This window comes from Prionailurus bengalensis, chromosome B3 (assembly GCF_016509475.1).
Source record: "Prionailurus bengalensis isolate Pbe53 chromosome B3, Fcat_Pben_1.1_paternal_pri, whole genome shotgun sequence".
In the NCBI taxonomy this organism is placed as follows: Eukaryota; Metazoa; Chordata; class Mammalia; order Carnivora; family Felidae; genus Prionailurus; species Prionailurus bengalensis.
Window position 1 is genome coordinate 72,527,859 of NC_057355.1, and position 22,510 is coordinate 72,550,368.

General features: G+C 39.7%; 1 protein-coding gene across 6 annotated transcripts in view; it reads left to right on the top strand.

The window, feature by feature from the left end:
* The window catches only part of RPGRIP1 (RPGR interacting protein 1), a 90,427-nt gene that overhangs the window by 53,089 nt on the left and 14,828 nt on the right, over positions 1–22,510 (top strand). For all 6 annotated transcript variants that reach the window (XM_043554291.1, XM_043554292.1, XM_043554295.1 and 3 more), the window contains 2 exons: positions 12,770–12,867; positions 22,048–22,240. In XM_043554291.1, the coding sequence (XP_043410226.1) occupies positions 12,770–12,867; positions 22,048–22,240 (291 nt within the window). The remainder of the gene's footprint in view (positions 1–12,769; positions 12,868–22,047; positions 22,241–22,510) is intronic.

Here is a 22,510-nt window from a genome sequence, read left to right on the forward strand (position 1 = left end):
TGTAGCCCTGGGATGTTGTCAGTCTAGAGAAAGCAGTGGACAGACAGAACCATGCTTTTGGTGGACTTTTGGGACAGGGAAATGGGATGCAGTCTCAGTCTGCTGTCTGCCAGCATAGGCAGATGTCTACTCAGGGCAGAAATTCCTACTTTGGTCTAGGACCCAGAAGGCAGCACTGTTCTGAGCCTCTGAATGGTGAGGCTGAGAGGAAGAACTGTGGTTTGGGCACTTGCAGGCCTAGAGACACAGGGCTGATCAGTGACCACCAGGACTCCAGATACTGGAATTATCAGACATGGCCTGGGCAAGAGCTGTGGTTATCGGCTTCATGGAGATAAAAGCTGAACTTTAAAATTGCAACAAAGAACTGGAGCTATGAAAACATTAAGGTTGTAAGTTTTTAAAAACATTTTGTTTTAAAATAATTTCGGGGCTCCTGGGTGTCTCAGTTGGTTGGGCAACCGACTTTGGCTTAGGTCATAATTTCGCAGCTTGTGAGTTCAAGCCCCACATTGGGCTCTGTGCTGACAGCTCAGAGCCTGGAGCCTGCTTCGGATTCTGTATCTCCCTCTCTCTGCCCCTCCCTCGCTTGTGCTATCTCTCTCTCTCTCTCAAAAATAAATAAACATTAAATTTTTAAAAAATAAAATAATTTCAAACTTACATAAGAGCCGCATGACAAATTCATCAACTTTTAGCATTTTCCCACTTACTGCTTTGTCATTTTTTCTGAAGCATTTGAGAACAAGTTGTACATCTCATGCCCCCTTACTTCTGTGTATTTCAGTAAGGAAATTATATGAACAGTAGAGTTATCAAGCATGCAGTCTTAACATGGACACATATTACTTCATGTCCAGTCCATTTTCAGAATTTTCTAGTTGTCCCAATAAGGTCCATTATCACAGTTCTTTTAACCTTTATCTAACCCAGGATCATACATTGCATTTAGTCATTACTCTTTGGTTTCCTTTAATCTGGAACGGTTCCTTGTCTTCACCTTTCCTGATACTGACATTTTTGAAGAGTATAAATGAGCAATTCTGTAGAGTGTTCCTCAATTTGGATTTGTCTGATGTTTCTTTGTAATTAGATTCAGGTTATGAACTTTTTACAAGAGTACCACAAAAGTGATATTATGTCCTTCTCACTGCATCACATCAGGGGATACATGATGTCTGTCCCATTATTATGATGTTGTGTTAATTTTTATCACTTGGTTAAGAAAGCATCTGCCAGGTTTTTAATCATAAAGTTAATAATTTTTGCCTTTGTAATTATTAAGTAATCTGTGAGACATTATTTTGAGACTACATAAATACGTTATTCCTCATCAAATTTAACTTAATAATTTTGGTATTGATTTGTGGGGGGGGGTTGTCTGAATCACAAAATGTTTACAAAATACATTGCATATTTGGAAATGAATCAATAGAAATTATAGAACTGCTCAGTATAGAAATTTGTGGAGGAATAGATGGGTTGAAAATAGATTTTAAAAAAAGAAAACAGATTAGATACAACTGAAGTGAGAATTGGTAAAGATAACTAGAATAAAACAAGGAGAGACAACAAGATGGAAAATACAAAAGAGAAGACAGACATAAAGGATAAAATGAGGAGGTCTAAGCAATGTTCAATTAGATATGGAAGAGGAAGGAGGCAGAAGTAATATTTAAAGTGATAATGATTTAGAGTTTTCTAGAACTAGTGAAAGATATTAGCATTGAATGAAATGAAGCTCAAGTAGGATAAGTTTTAAAAAAAATCCAGATCTGGGGCACCTGGCTGCTCAGTTGGTAGAAAATGTGACTCTTGATCTTGGGGTGTGGGTTTGAGCCCCACATTGGGTGTAGAGATTACTTAAAAATTAAAATTAAAAAAATCTACATCTAAACATATCCTACATAGTAAAAATGCAAAAATAAAATCAAATAGAAAATGTTAAAAGTATCCATTTGGGGCACCTGGGTAGCTCAGTCAGTTTAACATCTGACTCTTGATTTCAGCTCTTGTCATAATCTCATGGGTTCATAAGTTTGAACCCCATGTCGGGCTCTGTGCTGACAGTGTGGAGCCTACTCGGGATTCTCTCTCTCGCCTTCTCTCTCTCTCTCTGCCCCTCCCCCACACTCTCACTCACTTACTCTCTATCCCTCATAAAATAAATAAATAAACTTAAAAAAAAGTGCATCCATTTAAAAGAAAAAGATTGCCATGGTCCATTGATAATATGGACAGCTGACTTGTCAATAGCTACAACTATAGTCAGAAACCAGTGGCTTCAATATGCCAAAGGGAAATAACTGCCAACAAAGAATTCTCCACAAAACAAAAATGCTCTTCCAGAATGAAAACAGAATAGACATTTAAAGACAAACCAAAATGGATGGCTTGCTTTCAAGCTACATTTTAAGGTTGTCCTTTAGGCTGAAGGAAAATTATCTCAGAAGGAAGCACAAAGGTGTAACAAACCAGGAAAAGCAAAGAATATGAGTTAGTTTACATTACTATATAAAGCAAAAATATCAGCTTGTGGGGTTAAAATACATTTAAATTTAAATATATAATGTAGTAGGTTCAACGGTAGCCCCACAAAAGGTATGTCCATGTCCTGAACCCCAGGATTTGTAACTGTTACCTGATTTGAAAAAAGATTTTTTGCAGATGTACTGAAGTTAAAGATCTTGAGATGTAGAGGTCAGCTTGGATTATGTGAGTGCACACACAGAGAGACACATGGAGAAAAGAAGGCAGTGTAACCACAGAGGCAGAGATTGAAATGATGTGGCCACAAGCCAAAGAATGCCTGGAGCCACCAGAAGCTAGAAAAGGCAAGGGAAGAAAAGGAAAAATGTCCTCTAGAACGTTTGGAGTGAGCATAGACTTCCCAATACCTTGATTTTGAACTTCTGACCTCCAGCACTAAGAGAGAATAGATTTCCAGTTTTATTTCTTTCTTTTCTTTTCTTTTCTTTCTTTTTTTTTTTTTTTTTTTTTTACTTTTTTTCATGATACTGGAGAGATGGACATTTCATCCAGACCAAGTTTAATGACTTGTACATGTTTTATGTAAGCCAGAGTCAAAACCAAAGCTAAAATAACATTTGGCACAACAACTAATATTACTTGAAAAAGCTCATAGAAAGTTCACCATCACCTTAAAGATCAATCACTTTATTAAAGAATGAATGACTCTACAGAAAAGAGAAGAGAGACCTAAAGGATAAAATGAGAGGATCTAAGCTATGTTTAATCAAACGTAGGAGAAGATAAAGAAGGGAGACAGAGGCAATGTTTAAAGTGATATGTGAAATTCACATCTGCATTCAGAAAATGAAATCATGAGAAGAAGGACTATTTTTTCTGGCCTCTCAGTTGTTACCTTCAATAGTGAGTTGTGGATTGCTTTCTTTAATGACCTTCAGGAGCTTCTGGATTTGAGCATCGGATTCATCAGTCTTCAACCTGAGTGTCCAGAGGGGGCAATTTTGAAGTTTCAAGGCTTCACACAGCATCTATACTCCACTATACTCCCAGGGAACTCTGGCCCAGGTCTAGCATGATCAGGTTCTGTTGCTTTTGAGGGTAGACAAGAGGTCTCACAACTGAAAGAAGTGATGGCACATCCCCACAACCACAGAAATCTCAGATTACATGGTGGTTTCTTCAAAGCCTTACAAAGAACTGTAGTAGTTACTATGTGGGTCAGTAACATACTTGGCTAACATACAAGCTAACATACTTGGCTTGATTTTTGTTGGAGAAACTTTGATAGGTGATTGCAGCCATCACTGGATATGTTGCAGCACCATAGCACCAGAGTATGTAGTTTATGTTGGGGTAACTCAAGCCCTCACATAGAAGTTTCATCCCATAGGTGTCCCAGCATAGGTGTGTCAGCCTCTGGTTGATGCTCAGAGCACAAAAGAGCTTCTTGCCACAGGTTACTGTGAGGTGACGTTCTCCTGTGACAACCTATGCAGGAAACACTTTAGGTATCTCTAAATTGTGTACAGCAAATTGACATGCTTATCCAAGAGCTCATTTGTTGTGAGGTTCAAGCATGCCCTAGACTGGTTGATTTCAAGAAGGAGAAACCAGCTCATTGACGAATGGTGGAATAGTAAGAAACCAACCTGATATAGTATGGATTACATTTTAGGTGTCTCAAGACCACACACAATAGGAAAGCGCATCATTTTGGTCATTTCTGTGAGTGACCAGATGCATTGGATCTCATGGCCAGCAAAGGCAAGACAGAAGTTCCAATAAGCAGCAGCTAGAGAAATATTTTTGAGGACCACTTTCTGGAGATTACAGGTAGCATACGTTTTTCACAGAGAATCCTTATTGGTGAGGTACTAAGGAAGATCTGACTGATGTCCAGAAATATCAGATTCTCACTTGAGCCATACATGAAACAAAAGTCCATCCAGAAAGGAGGCAATTGTCAATGATTCTGGGACCTCTGAACATGAGCATCTGATTCTGATGCAGTGTCATTCTCCAGGAATACCTTCTATAGCAAAATTTTCTACAAGTTTTGGCAATGCTTAAGGTGGAATGTAAGCATGATGTCCATTTTATTTTTCAAATGCAGTGACATTTCCTTGATGTGGGCAATTGCATCCTTTACAAGCTGTTCTTCTTGAGATTCAAAAAGACAGTACAAAACCATCTCCTTCATTGAGCAGAAGGGTTTATTCTCATCTGACTGTGCTTTGCATTTCAGTAAGTTCCATTTGAATTTCATTGACATTCGGGAGTCAAAAGCTGTCTTCAGTCCCATGCCTCTCTTTTCTTTGAATGGCTGACTAAAAAGTTACCCAACTTGGGTCAGGTTGGCATTCTTTAGTCTTTATTGAAGAACAGCTTCTGCACATTACATTTTTTTTTAATTTTTAAAGTTTATTTATTTATTTTGAGAGAGTAAGTGGGGGAAGGTAGAAAGAGGGGGTGGGGGAGAATCCCAAGCAGGCTCCATACTGTCAGCGTGGAGCCTGATGTGGGGCTTGAACTCACAAACTGTGAGATCATGACCTGAGCCATAATCAAGAGTCAGATGCTGAACTGACCAAGCCACCCACACACCCCAACTTCTGCACATTCCTAATGTCCCACCTGAGGCTTTCCCTGTCTTCTTCCTCCTTGCTCTCCTGTACATAGAACATGGTGACAAGAAACTTTTGGACACTGAGTTCAATGAAGGAGTAGCAGCCCTTACAGTCTTTGCCCTCCTGGAAGATACTTTTCCAGGAAAGGAGAGAGGTTAGATTTTTTTTTTAATTTTTAATGTTTATTTATTTTTGAGACAGAGAGAGACAGAGCATGAACAGGGGAGGGTCAGAGAGAGAGGGAGACACAGAATCTGAAGCAGGCTCCAGGCTCTGAGCTGTCAGCACAGAGCCCGACGCGGGGCTCGAACTCACGGACCGCGAGATCATGACCTGAGCCGAAGTCGGACGCCCAACCGACTGAGCCACCCAGGCGCCCTGAGGTTAGATTTTTTTGATGCAAGTCCCCAAAGGTCTTCCCCATCAAAGATGTTTGTGTCCACATGCCCTCAGCAGCTAGAAGACACAGAACTTTTATTGGAGCTTGGAGGTACTGACTGGGACAACTGTCAGGTACCTGTATGAACTGGCTGCAAAGGAAACACAGAAACAGAAATGTGGTGGTTTGACAAGTCAGAACAGGATCCTCCCCCTTCTCCATCTACAGTTTCAGACAAGTGCAGATGATCCAGCACATGGCAGGAGACAAGCTCATATGGAACAAGGTGGCATGGCTCCTCATCGAGTCACAAGCTCACAGCACTTGATTTTTATTCTCAAAGTATTTCAGTAAATATGCCTTCTTGTCCAGGTATAAGAATCCCTCCATTTCTATGAAGAGGGATTGATCAGCCAAGAGTCTGCACTCTCTCAAGGTGCCGGGTCATGTGGTGATGAGTAAAGTGGCCTTGGGTAACATTGTTCTCTTCAGCAAACTACCCAAGAAGATGGGCGCTGGCTTCCACTTCTTCCAGTTGCCCTATGTCATGGATAAGTGCCCCTGAGGAGACTCTCAGTCACTGAAGTCATTGATGATTAACAGGATTTTCTGCTCTTGGGCTACAGTCCTGGAATGACCTCCTGCAATCCAGGCTAGTCCTTGGAGACCAGTTCTAAAAAAGTGTACAACCTATTGTGGTTGAGTTCTTTGTAGTTGAGATAGAAGGCAGAATTGAATCTTTGTGAGGTTGACCTGTGTCCATTCCAGCATCAACTCCTTTGCCAGTATGGATTTCCCATTGTCCACAGGACTGTGCCATGTGTAGAAATGGTCCTGCAAACATTTTAGGATTATAGAAAATGGGATCAGTGTCTCATATCTCTGGGACAATATGGATGTTTTCACCAGCTCCAGGTCAAAAGTTGCTTTTAAGCCACTAAGTTTTTGGTGTTTTGTGACAGCAGCCATAGAAAATTAATGCAAGCAATAGCAAATATTTGGTAATTAACCAACATACTTCTAAGTAACCCTTGCATCAAAGAAGAGCTGCTAAGGAAAATTAGGAAATTTATTGAACTGAATGAAAATGAAAATACAACATATCACAATTGATGGGATGCAGCTAGAGCAGTTCTTACAAGGAAATTTTAGCTTTAAATGCTTATGATTAGGGAAAAAAAGATCTGAAGTCAATACCCTAAGCTTTTACTTTTTTTTTTTAAATTTTTTTTAATGTTTATTTATTTTTGAGACAGAGACAGAGCATGAATGGGGGAGGGGCAGAGAGAGAGGGAGACGCAGAATCTGAAACTGGCTCCAGGCTCTGAGCTGTCAGCACAGAGCCCGACGCGGGGCTCGAACTCACGGAACGTGAGATCATGACCTGAGCCGAAGTCGGCCGCTCAACCGACTGAGCCACCCAGGCACCCCCCTAAGCTTTTACTTTAAGAAGCTAGAAAAGAAAAGAAAAAGGAAGCTAGAAAAAGAAAATAATATTAAACCCAAAGAAAATAATAATGAAGAGCAGAGTAGAAATCAATGAAATAGAAACAGAAAAAGAATAGAGAAAATCAATGAAGCCAACTTTGAATAGATCAGCAAACTTGATAAGCCTTTATCTAGACTGACTGTAGTAAAGATCCAACAGAAACTACTTAGTAATTTGAACAGAAGTTTAATATAAAGAGTTATTAACTATAACAGGAGATTGAACTAGGGATGGTGGTGAGGATTGACTAGTAAGAAGTAAACAGAACTCTAAAAAATACAGGTATTTCAGATTTAAAGAATATCCACTAATCCCTAGAACTGAAATAAAGTCCCCAAAGAAGAAATAGGTCTGGTAGACAACTTCAGGCTGAAATCCAGACCTCACTGGAGGGAGTGAAGTCATGTTTTATTGAATAGAACAGAATTTGGTTGTGGCTGCACATCAAACCTCAGAGATCTGTGAAGTTGACTTCTGGAACGTTGCAGGTAAACCATTCACAGAGAGATGCCAAGCCAGTGGCATTTCACCTACTTGGGGGTGGGGTGGGGTACCAAGAAAACTGCCCACAGGGAGGTGCCATATACTACAGGCCACTGGAAACTACTAGAATTGGGTGTTGCAGAAGCCATGTGCTACTAGAAATGTGTTCTACAGGAAACGATGTGAGCTGCTGGAGCCAGGCATTAAGTTGCATGAGCCTTGTCTGCAGAGTCCTTATCTTCTGCAGGGGTCTGCCTAAAACCAGGGAGAGAAACCTTTTCCTCCTTCAGTGATCCTCTGTGCTCACTTAAGCTTAACATGGTGCCATCTGGCAAAGAAGAAATATTTACAGGGTGCAACTCCATCATTGCAGAGCAGGCAGTTATATTGAGTTGAAAGACAATTGATAACTGGCCTGCTGATTAAGGGGGAAAAAAAGCAAAGACACGAGTTAGAAAAATCAGGAATGAATGTAAGATCACTACAAACTCTATAATTAAAAGGACCATAAAAGAATATTATGAACAACTTTATACAACTTAGATGGAAAAGACAAATTCTTAGAAAGATACAAATTAGCAGAACTGACTCAAGAAGAAATAGAAGATCAGAATTGACCTTTAAAAAGTACAGAAGGAAATTAGTAATTTAAAATCTTACCAAATAAAAAGTCCAGTTCTGGGGCACCTCGGTGGCTCAGTCAGTTAAGTGTCTGACTCTTGATTTTGACTCAGGTCATGACCTCACAATTCGTGGGATCAAGTCCTGCTGTCAGTACAGACCCTACTTGGAATTCTCTCTCTCCCACTCTCTCTGCCCTTCCCCTGCTTGCATGTACTCTCTTTCTCTTAAAGTAAATAAATAAATTTAAAAAGTACTTTTTAAAAGAAAAAGTCCAGTTCTAGATACCCTCACTGATGAATTCTATTAATATTTAAGGAAGAAAAAATGCTGATCCTTCAGAATCTCTTTCTGAAAATAGTAGATCCAGAGAAACTTTCTAACTGATTTGATTATAAAGTAGCATTATCCAGATACCAAAGCAAGCCAAAGACATTAAAAGAAAGGCAACTATAGACCAATATTCAACATGAACACAGATGTAATATCTTAAATGCAATATTAGCAAACCAATCCAGCAAAATATAAAAATATTAAAAGGGTTATCCTCAACATGTTCAACTGAGATTTATTCCTAGAATGCAAGTTTAGTTTAATAGCAGAAAATTGATTTATTTAATACACTGTATTAGTGGAATAAAAGCTTTATGATCATCTCAATAGATAGGGGAAAAAAAGCATTTTACAAAATCCAACTCCTATTCTCAATAAGAACTCTCACCAAACTAGGTAGAAGGAAATTATTTCAAAGTAACAAGGGATAATAAAACCTGTAACTAACATCTTACTTTGTGGTAAAAGACTGAATGCTTTTCCCTGAAGATTGAGAAAAAAGAAAGGATTTCTGCTTTTATCACTCTGTTTGAACATTATAGTGGAGATTTTAATCATTGCAATAAGGCAAGAAAAAGAAATTGAAGTCATAACAATTGGAAATAGAGATGTAGTGCTACCTTTATTGGCAATTGACATCTTTGACCTCCTTTTTAGAAAATCATAAGAAATCTACAAAAAAAATTTTTAAAACTAAAAGCAAGTGAACAACATTATAGGTTATAAATCAATATACCAAAATCAATTGTATTGCCATATAGTATCCATGAACACTCTAAAATAAAATCAAGCGGGGCGCCTGGGTGGCGCAATCGGTTAAGCGTCTGACTTCAGCCAGGTCACGATCTCGCGGTCCGGGAGTTCGAGCCCCGCGTCGGGCTCTGGGCTGATGGCTCAGAGCCTGGAGCCTGTTTCCGATTCTGTGTCTCCCTCTCTCTCTGCCCCTCCCCCGTTCATGCTCTGTCTCTCTCTGTCCCAAAAATAAAATAAAACGTTGAAAAAAAAATAAAGATAAATTTTAAAAAAATAAAATAAAATAAAATAAAATAAAATAAAATCAAGCAAACAATTCCATTCACAGTATTGTCCAAAAGAATAAAATATTTAGGAATAGATTTTAAAAAAGAAATGCAAGACCTGTATACTGAAAACTACAAAAGTTCCTGAGAGGAATTAAAGAAGTTTAAAATAAATGAAGAAATGTATCATGTTTATGGATTGGACCACTCATAATTGTTAAGATGGCAGTTCTCCCCAAAATTTATACATGAATGCAAAGAATTTAGAAAAACCAAAACAATTTTGAAAGAACAAAGTTGAAATTTTTGTACTACCTGATTTCAAAACTTCCTTAAGGTAAAGGTAGAGTATTTCAGACAGTGTGGTATTAGCATAAAGATAGACTTACAGATCAGTGGGACAGAATTGTGAATCCAGAAATAAACTTTCATTTTATGGTGAATTGATTTTTCCACAAAGGTCCCAAGACAATTCAATGGGGATATCTAATCTTTCCATCAAATGGTGCTAGGACAATTAGATATCCACATAGAGGAGGGGAAAAAAACCTGAGACAACTACTTCACACCACCCATAAAAACCAAAATACGTTATAAATCTAAATATTAGAACCAAAACTATAGAATTTCTAAAAGAAAACATAGGATAAACTATTTGACCTTATTAGACAAAGATTCTTTAGCTATGACATCAGAAGCATGGTCCATAAAACTAAAAAAATGATAAATTGGACTTAGGCAAAATAAAAAATGCATGGTCTTCAAAGGACACCGTTAAGAAAATGAAAAGGTCAGCTATAGATTAGGAGAAAATATTTGCAAATCACATTTTTTTTCCTTTTTTAAATTTAAATTTTAGTTGCAAATCACATTTCTGATAAAGGACTTGCATCCATAATCTGTAAGGAATCCTTACAACTCAGACAACTCAATTTAAAATGGTCAATAAATTTGACTAGACATTCACTAAAGAACATATATGAATGGCAGTTAAGCATACAAAAGATGCTCAACAGCATTAGTCATTAGGAAAAAGCAAAATAATATCACAATGAGATACCAGTACACTCCAGCTAGAATTGATACATTCTAGAGGTTGACTGTAGCAAGTGTTAGTGAAGATGTGGAAAAATTGGAACCTTATGCATCACTGTTGGGAATAGAAAACAGTACAACTACTATGAACAATATTTGGCTATTTCCTAAAAAATAAAACATACAGTTTACAATCCAGCAATTCTCTTAAGGGTCTGTCCAAGAGAATTGGAAGCATTTGACCATCCAAAGACTTGTACACAAATACTCAGAGCAGCATTATTCATCATTCAGAATAAGGAAAGATGTCTTAAATAAAAAACAAAATGTAGTAGTCATGAAGAAAATATTGATAAAGTTGACTACTTTAAAAGTAAGAATTTCTGTGTAGCAAAAGATTAAATGGGCAAGAGTGGAAATGATATTTATAAAACATGCAACCATCAAAAGGCTCAAATTCAAAAAATATGCAGAACCCCTACAAATCAATTAGAAAAAGACAGCTCGCAGCTTTTTCTGCCCACTGGTCCTGTCCCTGTGCTTTAATAAAAATCACCTTTCTGCACCAAAGACGTCTTCAAGAATTCTTTCTTGGCCGCCAGCTCTGAACCCTGTCATTTCAAAACCTCATCAACATTAGTAGAATTTTCTTGGGGTGCCTGAGTGGCTCAATAAGTTAAGTGTCAGACTCTTTGATTTTGGCTCAGGTTGTGATCTCACAGTTCTTGAGATCCAATCCTGCATTGAGCTCTGCTCTGAGTGTGGAGCCTGCTTAAGATATTCTCTCTCTCTCTCTCTCTCTCTCTCTCTCTCTCTCTCTCTGTCTCTCTCTCTCTTTCTCTCTCTCTCTCTCCCCCCTTCCCCTCCCCCTCCTCTGACCCTCTCCCTCTGGCCCTCTCCCCAACTTGTGCTCTCTCTCTCTCTCTCTCAAATAAACAGGGGCACCTGGGTGGCTCAGTCAATTAAACATCCGACTTCAGCTGATGTCATGATCTCACAGTTTGTGGGTTTGAGCCCCACATCAGGCTCTCTGCTATCAGTACAGAGCCTACTTCAGTCCTCCTCTCCCTCTGCCCCTCCCCCTCCCCCTTGCACTCTCTCTCTTCTTCTCAAAAATAAATAAACATTAAAAAAAAAAGAAAGAAAAAGACAGCCCAATAGAAAAATTAGCAAAGATATGAAAGGCATCTTACAAAAGGGAATTTCAAATGTTCAGTAAAAAATATTATGACAAGGTCACATTACAAGAGAGCATGTGGGATGAGAGATATTGTCTGAGGCTATTTTTGGGAAATACAATCTGCCACCCCAATTGCATTGCTTTTTCTTGGCTTGGTCATTTTCTCCAGCCCCTACAAAAGGATCAGCTTTCTTTCTAGTTTCCTTCCTTCCATTCTCCCTTCTTTCCCTTTTTTTCTTTTTTCTTTTCTTTTCTTTTCTTTTTTCTAGAAGTGAACTCCTTATTTGGCAAACTTCTGAATAAGTGAATCTTTGAAAAGGAGGGTTTGCTCTTGCACTGTTGGTGGGAATGCAAACTGGTGTAGCCACTCTGGAAAACAGTGTGGAGGTTCCTCAAAAAATTAAAAATAGACCTACCCTATGACCCAGCAGTAGCACTGCTAGGAATTTACCCAAGGGATACAGGAGTACTGATGCATAGGGGCACTTGTACCCCAATGTTTATAGCAGCACTCTCAACAATAGCCAAATTGTGGAAAAAGCCTAAATGTCTATCAACTGATGAATAGATAAAGAAATTGTGGTTTACAGACACAATGGAGTACTACATGGCAATGAGAAAGAATGAAATATGGCCCTTTGTAGCAACGTGGATGGAACTGGAGAGTGTTATGCTAAGTGAAATAAGCCATACAGAGAAAGACAGATACCATGTGGTTTCACTCTTATGTGGATCCTGAGAAACTTAACAGGAACCCATGGGGGAGGGGAAGGAAAAAAAAAAAGAGGTTAGAGTGGGAGAGAGCCAAAGCATAAGAGACTCTTAAAAACTGAGAACAAACCAAGGGTTGATGGGGGGTGGAAGGGAGGGGAGGGGAGGTGATGGGCATTGAAAAGGGCATCTTTTGGGATGAGCACTGGGTGTTGTATGGAAACCAATTTGACAATAAATTTCATATAATAAAAAAAGAAAAGGAGGGTTTGATTCTCAGTAAATGAAGCCAAAATCTAGGTACTCAGAACTAGTGGCCAGATAATGGATTGAAGATGAAGGTACTGGGTTTAGATAGGGTGCTTGGAAATAGTTCTGTAATTCTAGCCTTTTCTGTAACAGATAAAGAATCCTGTGAACAAGCTTCTGAAGTCAGTGAAGCACAGACTACAGATAGTGATGACATAGTGACACCAGTATCTCAGAAATGTCCTAAGGCGGTAAGTACTCTGGGGTAATCATCCTCGTGTGAGTGTGAGCTAAGCTTATAAACAATGACATTGTGCTTAATGGCCACATATGTGAAATTATTCCATTTTTAATGAACTTGATGGGAAAATCAAGTTGTTTAGTTAAATTTGCATTGCGAAGGAGTGGAAGTTTCTTGAGACAGCCTCTGCTGAAAGGATCACTTTCTTGATTTGGTATAAATGGGGATTTTTTTTCAATACTTCTCTCCTTTGTCTGGATCCCCTGCCTGTCTCCTTCATTGTGCGCTGATTCATCTCCAGCCTGAGTAATGCCCATTTCCAAAGTCCACCTAAGGAGAGCAGATGTACTTTGGGAGGTGGAAGCTAGAAAAGAAGAAAGGGTTCTTTGTGGGAAAGCCCAGAGAGATTCCGTTTCTGAAGTTTTTGACCCAAGTTTTAAAACTTGTAGGTGTAATTCTTTTTTTTTTTTTCCAACGTTTATTCAGAGCATGAACGGGGGAGGGGCAGAGCGAGAAGGAGACACAGAATCTGAAGCAGTCTCCAGGCTCTGAGCTATCAGCACAGAGCCTGGCATGGGGCTTGAACTCACAAACCATGAGGTCATGACCTGAGCTGAAGTTGGACGCTTAACCAACTGAGCCACCCAGGCACCCCTGTAACTGCAATTCTTTATTGAATATTTCAGCCTCAGATCACTTGTGGGACTAATTGGGGATATACACACACAAATATATGAGTAAATATTCATGGGTATATTCAACCATTATTGTATTAGAATCTTCTGTGGTTATAAATGAGGTAGGAAACAATCACTCTCTTGAGCCATTGGAATGCTCCCTGACACATGTGTGGTCACTTAATAAATATGTGTTGAATGAGTGACTGAATGAAAGATTGAAATCTGATTGAGGATTATGAACTTCATTAGAAACAATATAAGTATAGTGTGACCTAAAATCAAGTGGTTAGATTATGTGATAGAAACTCCAAGGTTTGTGGGACACTTGGGTGGCCCAGTGGGCTAAGTGTCTGAATCTTGGTTTCGGCTCAGGTCATGATCTCATGGTTCGCTTGGGGTTCTCTCTCTCCCTTTCTCTCTGCCCCACCCTGACTTGTGTGCACATGCTCTCTATCTAAATAAATAAATAAACTTTAAGAAAAACCTCTAAGGTTTGTAAGAATTCAGAAAAGGGAAATCACTGCTGCTTTTTAGAAGTCGGAAAACTCTTCCTTGAGAGTCAGAACTTGTACCGATGGTTTGCAGGCAACTAAAAGATACTGGTGTGGAGAGAAACAACTCAAAATCAGTAGACTTAAACAGTTGAGAAAGAAAATTTTAAGTATTTTCTTTTGAAGCTGTATCTGCCATATCTTTAACCATCACACAATCATATCTTGAGAAATACTTGTAAGACAGATCAGACCAGGGAATGTTGCAACTGGACAGTGACTCCTTAGAGATCATAAAGGTGAAGATGAATGTGTCCAGTACAGAGAGCTGGTTAGCAGAAGAGGTGATCTCCAGTCAAAGTTTCTAAATTAAGCCACCTCTCAGATCAACCTTAAGAACTGGTCAACAAGTTTTTTGAACTACATGTCAGACATACTACATTTAAAGTATTATTCAAGGGGCGCATGGGTGGCTCAGTTGGTTAAGCATCTGACTCTTGGTTTCAACTCAGATCATTGTCTCATGGTTCGTGATTTCTAGCCCCGTATCAGGCTCTGTGTTGACAGTGCAGAGCCTGCTCAGGATTCTCTCCACCACCCCCCTCTCTTCCCCTCCCCACTTCTCTCTCTCTCTCTCAAAATAAATAAATAGACTTAAAAAAATAAAAAATGAAATATTCAAAATTAAAGGCTCCTAAATAAGATCTTATTAGAAAATCTTTTTGCACCCAAAAATGATTTGACAAGCTAAATATGAAAACTGAGCTTACTTAGCAAAAACTTAGTGTTATCATCATATTAAATTTATAACACAGGCACATATAGTTGACCTTTGAAGGATGTGGGGGTTAAGGACTCAACCCTCTGTGCAGTTGAGAATCCATGTACAACTTTTGACTTCCCCAAAACTTAACTACTAACAGCCTACTGTTGGCCAGAAGGCTTACCCATTACAAATAGTTGATCAACACATATTTTGTATGTCATATGTATTCTTATGATAAAGTAAGCTAGAGAAAAGAAAATGTCATTAAGGGGGGCACCTGTGTGGCTCAGTTGGTTAAGCATCTGACTCTAGGTTTTGGCTCAGGCCATGATCTTACTGTTGGTGGGATAAACCCCCGAGGCTGGCCAGTATGTAGCCTGCTTGGGATTCTCTCTACCACCACCCGCCCCCCTTCTCTTTGCCTCTCGCCCACTTGCACTCTCTCTCTCTCTAAATAAATAAATAAACTTAAAAAAAATCATAAGGAAGGGGTACTTGGGTGGCTCAGTCTGTTTAAGCATTCAGCTCATGCCATGATCTCATGGCTCATGAGTTCAAGCCATGCATGGGGCACTGTGCTGTCAGTGCAGAGCCTGCTTCAGATCCTCTGTGCCCCTCTCTATCTGCCCCTCCCCCTGCGTGTGCAAGTGCTCCTGTGTGCTCTCTTTCTCTCAAAAACAAATCAACATTAAAAAAAAAAAGAAAAAATAATAAGAGAAAGTAAGGTTATAGTATTGCACTGTATTTATTGAAAAACATCCACATATAAGAGGACCCACGTCATTCAAACCTCTATTGTTTAAGGGTTGATTGTACAAAATCATTATTTCAGAATAGCTGGGCATAAAAGATCAAAGAGGTTGAATGACCAGAGATAATATTTGAGCTCTGTTACTTCTGTTTGGACTCAGCCAGGATAATGGAAGAAGCAAGAGAGTGTAGTGTTAAGAGCATGAAGATTTGATTCAGGCAAAAGTGGTCTAGATCCTGGCTCTGCTAACTTTGGAGGGGTTATTTAGCTTCTATTGGGCTTTCCTTATCTGGTAATATTAAGTATGCTTACCTTCTAGTGATGTGGCAAGATTTAAATAAGGTAATGTGTGATAAGGGCTTAATACAGTGCCCAAGACAAATTAAGTACTAAATGACAATGATGGTGATATTGATGATGATAATAGTCTATCCTCTTTGAAATATTCTAGTTCTCAAGGTCATGCTTCTGTGATCTGGTAGTGCCCCGCCCCCCTCCCCCTCCCCACTCACACAAAAAGAACTAGACCGTAAAGGGAGGGGATTGAAGCAGAGGGGTGTCATTTCCTTTCTGGCTCCCAGGTCAATTGAGTAGGTTGAACAGTACAACTCAAAGAAGACCCTTCCAAGATGCCTTTCCCTTATACTGCTAAAAAGTGAAATGGTTACAATACTAAAGGATCTTTGCCTCTCCTTGAGTCCAGGATTAGGACAGTTCCTGTGTTCATAGGAGGTATGTAGGGCTGTTTCCCACGAGGCCCTGTCTGTTAATCAACACAGGGTTCCTAAAGGCCCTCTATACTTACCTTCTCTCTAAGAATCCCCAGGAAATGATCACAGCCCAAACCACATTCCTGGTCCCAGGAATCAATCTTCCACTATGAGTAGACCATAGAAAACGTTTCCATCTCCTTTTTAGTAGCTACTAACTAGAGGAGAACAATTATTTCCATTTGCTCTATGGCCTTAGGTTATGGTCTTTTATTTGCCATAGTGTGTATCAAGAATCTCAAAGTTTATTCTCTTTTGTTATACTCTTTTTTAAAAAATGTTTATTTATTTACTTTTGAGAGAGAGAGCACACTCACATGAGCAGGGGAGGGACAGAGAGAGAGGGAGGCAGAGTCCCAAGCAAGCTCTGTGCTGGCAGCGCAGAGCCCGACATGGGACTCAAACCCACAAACTGTGAGATCATGACCTGAGCTGAAACCAAGAGTTGGATGCTTAACTGAGTGAGTCACTGAGGCACCCCTTTTTTTGCTTTCTTATGAATGACGTTAAACATTATGTATTTTTCTTTCTTTAAACTTATTTTGAGATAATTAAAGGTTTGTAAACAGTTGCCAAAAAAGGTACAGGGAGGTGCCATGAATCATTCACACAGGTTTTTTGCATTTTTTTTTCTTTTTTGTTACACAGTATTCAGAAATGTGCCATCAGTAACATTTTGGGAGTCCATCTATGTTGATATGTTCAGCTTTTTCTAGTTCTTTTCTCTTAACTGCTGATCAGTTTTAGTTAAGATAATACATGACCTTTTATTTAGACAGACCTCAGTGGGCAACACTGATAAACTTGATATTCATTAATTCACTAAAGCCGCACAACAGCCCTTTGGGTTGTTTCCTCCTTCAACAAATCATTATGGAGTACCTGTCGTAGTACTTGGCAGGCTGTATGGACACAAAAAGGTGAATAAGACAGACTTGGTCTCTTCCCTCTTAAATCTTACATTCTATTGAGGGAAAACATATATAAATCAGTGAGCAACTAAGTAAGATACTTGTTGATTCTAAATACTATGAAGAAAATAAGTTGAGTAATAGTAATGGGAGAGGTTGAGTTAGGCATGTGTAAGGAAAGACTTCTCTGAGAAGGGGACATTTAAATTTTTTTATGTTTATTTATTTATTTTGAGACAGGGAGGGAGGAAGGGGTAGGGGCAGACAGAGAGAAAGAGAGAGAGAATCCTAAGTAGCCTACTTGCTGTCAGTGCAGAGCTTGATGCCTGGCTCGATCTCACCATCTGTGAGATCATGACGGGATCCGACATCAAGAGTTGGACTCTTAACCAACGGAGCCATCCACGTGCCTCTGAAGAGAGGACATTTAAACTGAAATTTGAAGATAGAGAAGGGAAGAGATGGAGGGAAATCATCTCAGGAAGAGGAACTGGCAAATGTAAAGACCCTGATGTAGAACAGTTTGGTTAATCTGAAGTGCTGGAAATCAAGAGGTTATATGTCAGTAAAACTGGGGGCAAAAAAAAAAAAAGGAAGAGGAGGAGGAGGAGAAAGAAAAGGAAGGTATGAAAGAAAATTCCTCTAGCCATACTTTAAATTTTTTTAAATGTTTATTTATTTTTTGAGAGAGAGAGAGAGAGAGAGAGTGTGTGTGAGCGGGGGAGGGGCAGAGAGAGAGAGGGAGACACAGAATCCGAAGCAGGCTCCAGGCTCCAAGCTGTCAGCACAGAGCCCAATACTGGGCTCGAACCCACAAGCTGTGAGATCGTGACCCAAGCCGAAGTCAGACGTTTAACTGACTGAGCCACCCAGGCACCCCCCTCTAGCCAAACTTTTACATGAGCCTCGAAAGGAACAAATGTTTGATGACCATACCTTGTCACTTGAATTTTTGTACAACCAGGTAATTAAAAGAGGGAAAAGAGAGGAAAAAAACTAACGTCACAGCGAACGTCTCTGTTCACATGTATCTTTGTGTATTTGCAGATGTTTTTGTGGGATAGATTCCTGGAAGCGAAACTGCTGGTTTTAAAAGGAATGTGCACTTGAACTTTTGATGGATATCATTAAATTATCAGCCCCCAAATTATACCACTGTCACCCTATGGTCACCTTTTCTCACAGTGTTACCAACACTTCTCAGCCTTCTCAGTTCCTGACTTTAATGGAATGAGAGTGTTTGTAAGGGAAGGAATCAAAAGTAATTTTGAAAAATTAAGATCCAGGTAGTGTGATGAAGTAACAAAACAAATTAAGAGTATGCTAGATGCTGGGACTACAGGGGTTGGTGAGGCAGACGTGTGTGGTCCTAGAACTTAGGTAGCTTAAAGTCTGTGAGGTGCTATCCCCAGAATTATAATGTGATACAAATGTAACTTAAAATTTTCTAGTGTCCATATGAAAAGTGTGAAAAGAAACAAGTAAAATTAATAATATATTTTAGGGACGCCTGGGTGGCTCACTTGGTTGATCCTCCGACTTTGGCTCCGGTCATGCTCTCACGGTTCATGAGTTCAAGCCGCACATTGGGTTCACTGCTCTCAGGGCAGAGCCTGCTTATCCTCTGTCCTTCTTGCTCTCTGCCCTTTCCCTGCTTGTGCACTCTCTCTCAAAAATAAATAATAAACAAACAAACAAACAAACAAACACTTAAAATAATTTAATAAAAAAAAGAATACATTTTCTTTAACCTAATATATCTAATGCATTATCATTTCAGGGCACCTAGGTGGCTCAGTCAGTTCAGCATCCGACTTTGGCTCAGGTCACAATCTCAGGTTGTGAGTTCGAGCCCCATGTTGGGCTCTGTGCTGAAAGCTCAGAGCCTGGAGCCTGCTTTGGATTCTGTGTCTCCCTGCTCTCTCTGCCCCTCCCCTGCTCTGTCTCTCTCTCTCTCAAAAATAAACATACATTAATAAAAATTAAAGCACTATCATTTCAATATGAAATGAATGCAAAACATTATTGAGACACCTTACAAAGTCTTCGAAATCCTGTGAATTTTACACTGACCACGGATCCCAATTCAGAGTAGCTATGTTTCAAGTGCTCAGTAGCCACCTGTGGCTAATGGCCATTGTGTCATAGAGCAGAATTGTGACACAATATTTTCCAAATGTAAGTCGACGTCCCCAGGCAATGAAATAAAAATAGAGGGTCCCAGCAAAAACAAACAAACAAAAAACTGAGAAAGAATAAAATACAAAATAATAGTTTGCATTGCACCTATTAAGGTTAAAAATTGTTTCAGGAGACTTTTATTTCAATGTTTTTTTTTTTTTACACACACACATATGAATATGGATAGGCTGAGTTTTACAGTTTGAAAGCCACTGGTCTGGTGGTTGTTCATGTTTAACTATGAGGAAAAATGTTCATCCTGTTAGGCGTGGGAGGCTTTTTTTTGGTAAGATGTTGATGGGGATTCGAGTACTTATATGGCTATGAACACCTATTTCTTTTTTTTTTTTTTTTCCCAGATCTCAGTGTTTCCTAAAGTGTGTTCTTTGGAAAATTAAACCCAACCGTATCCAGGGAAAAACAAAAATCAATTGTGTAGTCAAATACGTTTGGAAAAAACTATCTTTGTATCATCCTCTAAAAGTGTCCAGAAACATCTTAACATATTAAAGGCCATAGGTCAAGTTAAAGAATGCTGATAAGTTTGTTAATCTTGATTTTCCAAAATATATTTTCTCACAGAACCATTCATTTATAAAATATCTATTCGTCAGACACATCTTTGAGAAGTTCTGCTTCATTATTTTTAAAGAAGTTTAACATCGATACAATTTTATTTTTTAAGTGTTTATTTTGAAAGAGAGGGAGAGAGTGTGGGTGCCCATTAGTGTGAGTACGAGGAGGGGAGGGGCAGAGAGAGAAGGAGAGAGAGAATCCCAAGCAGTCTCTATGCTGTCAGCATGGAGCCTGATTTTGGGCTCGATCCCATGAACTGTGAGATCACTACCTGAGCCGAAATCAAGAGTTGGGCATTTAACTAGCTGAGCCAACCAGATGCCCCAAGTTCTGCTTCATTTTTATTGAAACTGTAGGACATAGGGTTCTCAGCTTAACAATAATGTCAACAGTGGCATGGGAGAACTTTGTAGGGTAATGGTTCTGTATCTTGAATATGTTGATTACACACTTGTATATACGTATCAAAACTGTACACTTGGGGCATCTGGGTGACACAGTCAGTTAAGTATCTGATTCTAGATCTCGGCTTAGGTCATGATCTCAAAGTTTGTGAGTTCAGGCCCTACATCGGGCTCTGCAATGATGTTGTAGAGCCTGCTTGGGATTCTGTCTCTTTCTCTCTAACCCTTCACTACTTGTGATCTCTCTCTCTCAAAATAAATAAACTTAAAAAAATTTTTTAACAGTTCACTTTAGTTTTGTATTTTACTGTGTGTAAATTAAAATTATATGTAAATGTATAAAAGTGAAACAGATTGCCAGGAGCCACCCTAGATGGTGGTATATAAGAGTGGCTTTTATGCTTTTTTTTCATATTTGATTTATTTTTTAAATTTACATCCAAGTTAGTTAGCATAGAGTGCAACAATGATTTCAGGAGTAGCTTCCTTAATGCCCCTTACCCATTTAGCCCATCCCCCCCCACAACCCCTCCCATAACCCTCAGTTTGTTCTCCATATTTATGAGTCTCTTCTGTTTTGTCCCCCTCCCTGTTTTTATATTATTGTTGCTTCCCTTCCCTTGTGTTCATCTGTTCTGTATCTTAAAGGCTTTTATACTGTTTTAATCACAGACACTGTAAGAAACACATTTCTACTTTGTGCCCAGTCCAATCACATATACACAAAAGTTTTAAGAAACAAGGCTTACCTATACCACTCTCATATTTTCTGTTCTATTCCATCCCATTCTATCTTATCTTATTCTTTCCTTTAAAAAAAAATGCTAGGGGCACTTGGATGGCTCAGTCATGTCTGACTCTTGATTTCAGCTCATGATCATGATCTCATGGTCATGATCTCATGGTTTGTGAGTTCAAGCCCTGAGTGGGGCTCCATGCTGACAGTGCAGAGCCTGCTTGAGAATACCCCTCTTTCCCTCTCTCTCTCTGCCCCTCTCCTGCTTACACTCTGTCTCTCTCTGTCTCTCAAATATGAATAAACGTTAAAAAAAAAAAAACAAGGAAAGAAATACTGCCTTCTGAGCTTCCTTGGGGAAAGCCCAGAAGCTGCACTTCCTTCCTAAGAGAAAAGATGAGAGTGGGGGTAGATCTTTGGACACGAGGGCACTGGCCTGGCAACCTAGAGACAGGAGAGTTCTCACAGATGACGAGGGAGAACTGTGGCTGGTCCGGGCCATCCCAGGTCGACGTCTCACTAGTGTCATGACATGACTTGCGGCCACACCGTGGAAAGGGAGGACTTAACGTTGCCCTCGGCTTATTTCTTGAAACTAGAGAGATGTCAGCCCTGTACCTGGTGTCCCTAATGCAAAAGTGGACACACGGACAATCAAAGGAGAGGACGGTGGCTGTGGCAGCAACTTTGAAGTAGGGCTGAAAGTACTGGTGTTACCGTGAGAGGTCAGGCTGGTCTGACTGCCTGTTCCGGGGCATGTATTTGGTGGGCGCAGGCAGTTCTGGGCGGCAGCTTTACCGCAATTCTCAAGGCTATGTTAGATGGAATATGTCTGGGATGGAGTCTGAGAGAGTAACGTGTTAATTGGAGTGTGAACACTTGGAGCATCACTAACCTACAGGAAATACATATCTTCCTTGTCAGAGGTCGGAGAAGATGTGCATCGAAATTGTCTCCCTGGCCTTCTACCCAGAGGCCGAAGTGATGAGTGATGAGAATGTAAAACAGGTGTATGTAGAGTACAAGTTCTACGACCTCCCCTTGTCAGAGACTGAGACTCCAGTATCCCTGAGGAAACCAAGGGCAGGAGAAGAGATCCACTTCCACTTCAGCAAAGGTGAGGCAGCCCCCGTGGTTGGCCAGGAAGGGGAGTCTGAGGGGCCAGAACTACTCTGCCCTTCCAATGGGGTGCATGCAACCGTTCTCTTTTCTCTCACTTATCAAAGTGATACGTGCATATAGGCTTACTAATTTTTTTGGTTTTTATTATTTAAAAAATTTTTAAAAATATTTATTTATTTTGAAGTTGGGTGGGGTGGGGGGCAGATAGAGGAGAGAGAGAATCCCAAGCAGGCTCTGTGCTGTCAGTGCAGAGCCTGACACGGGG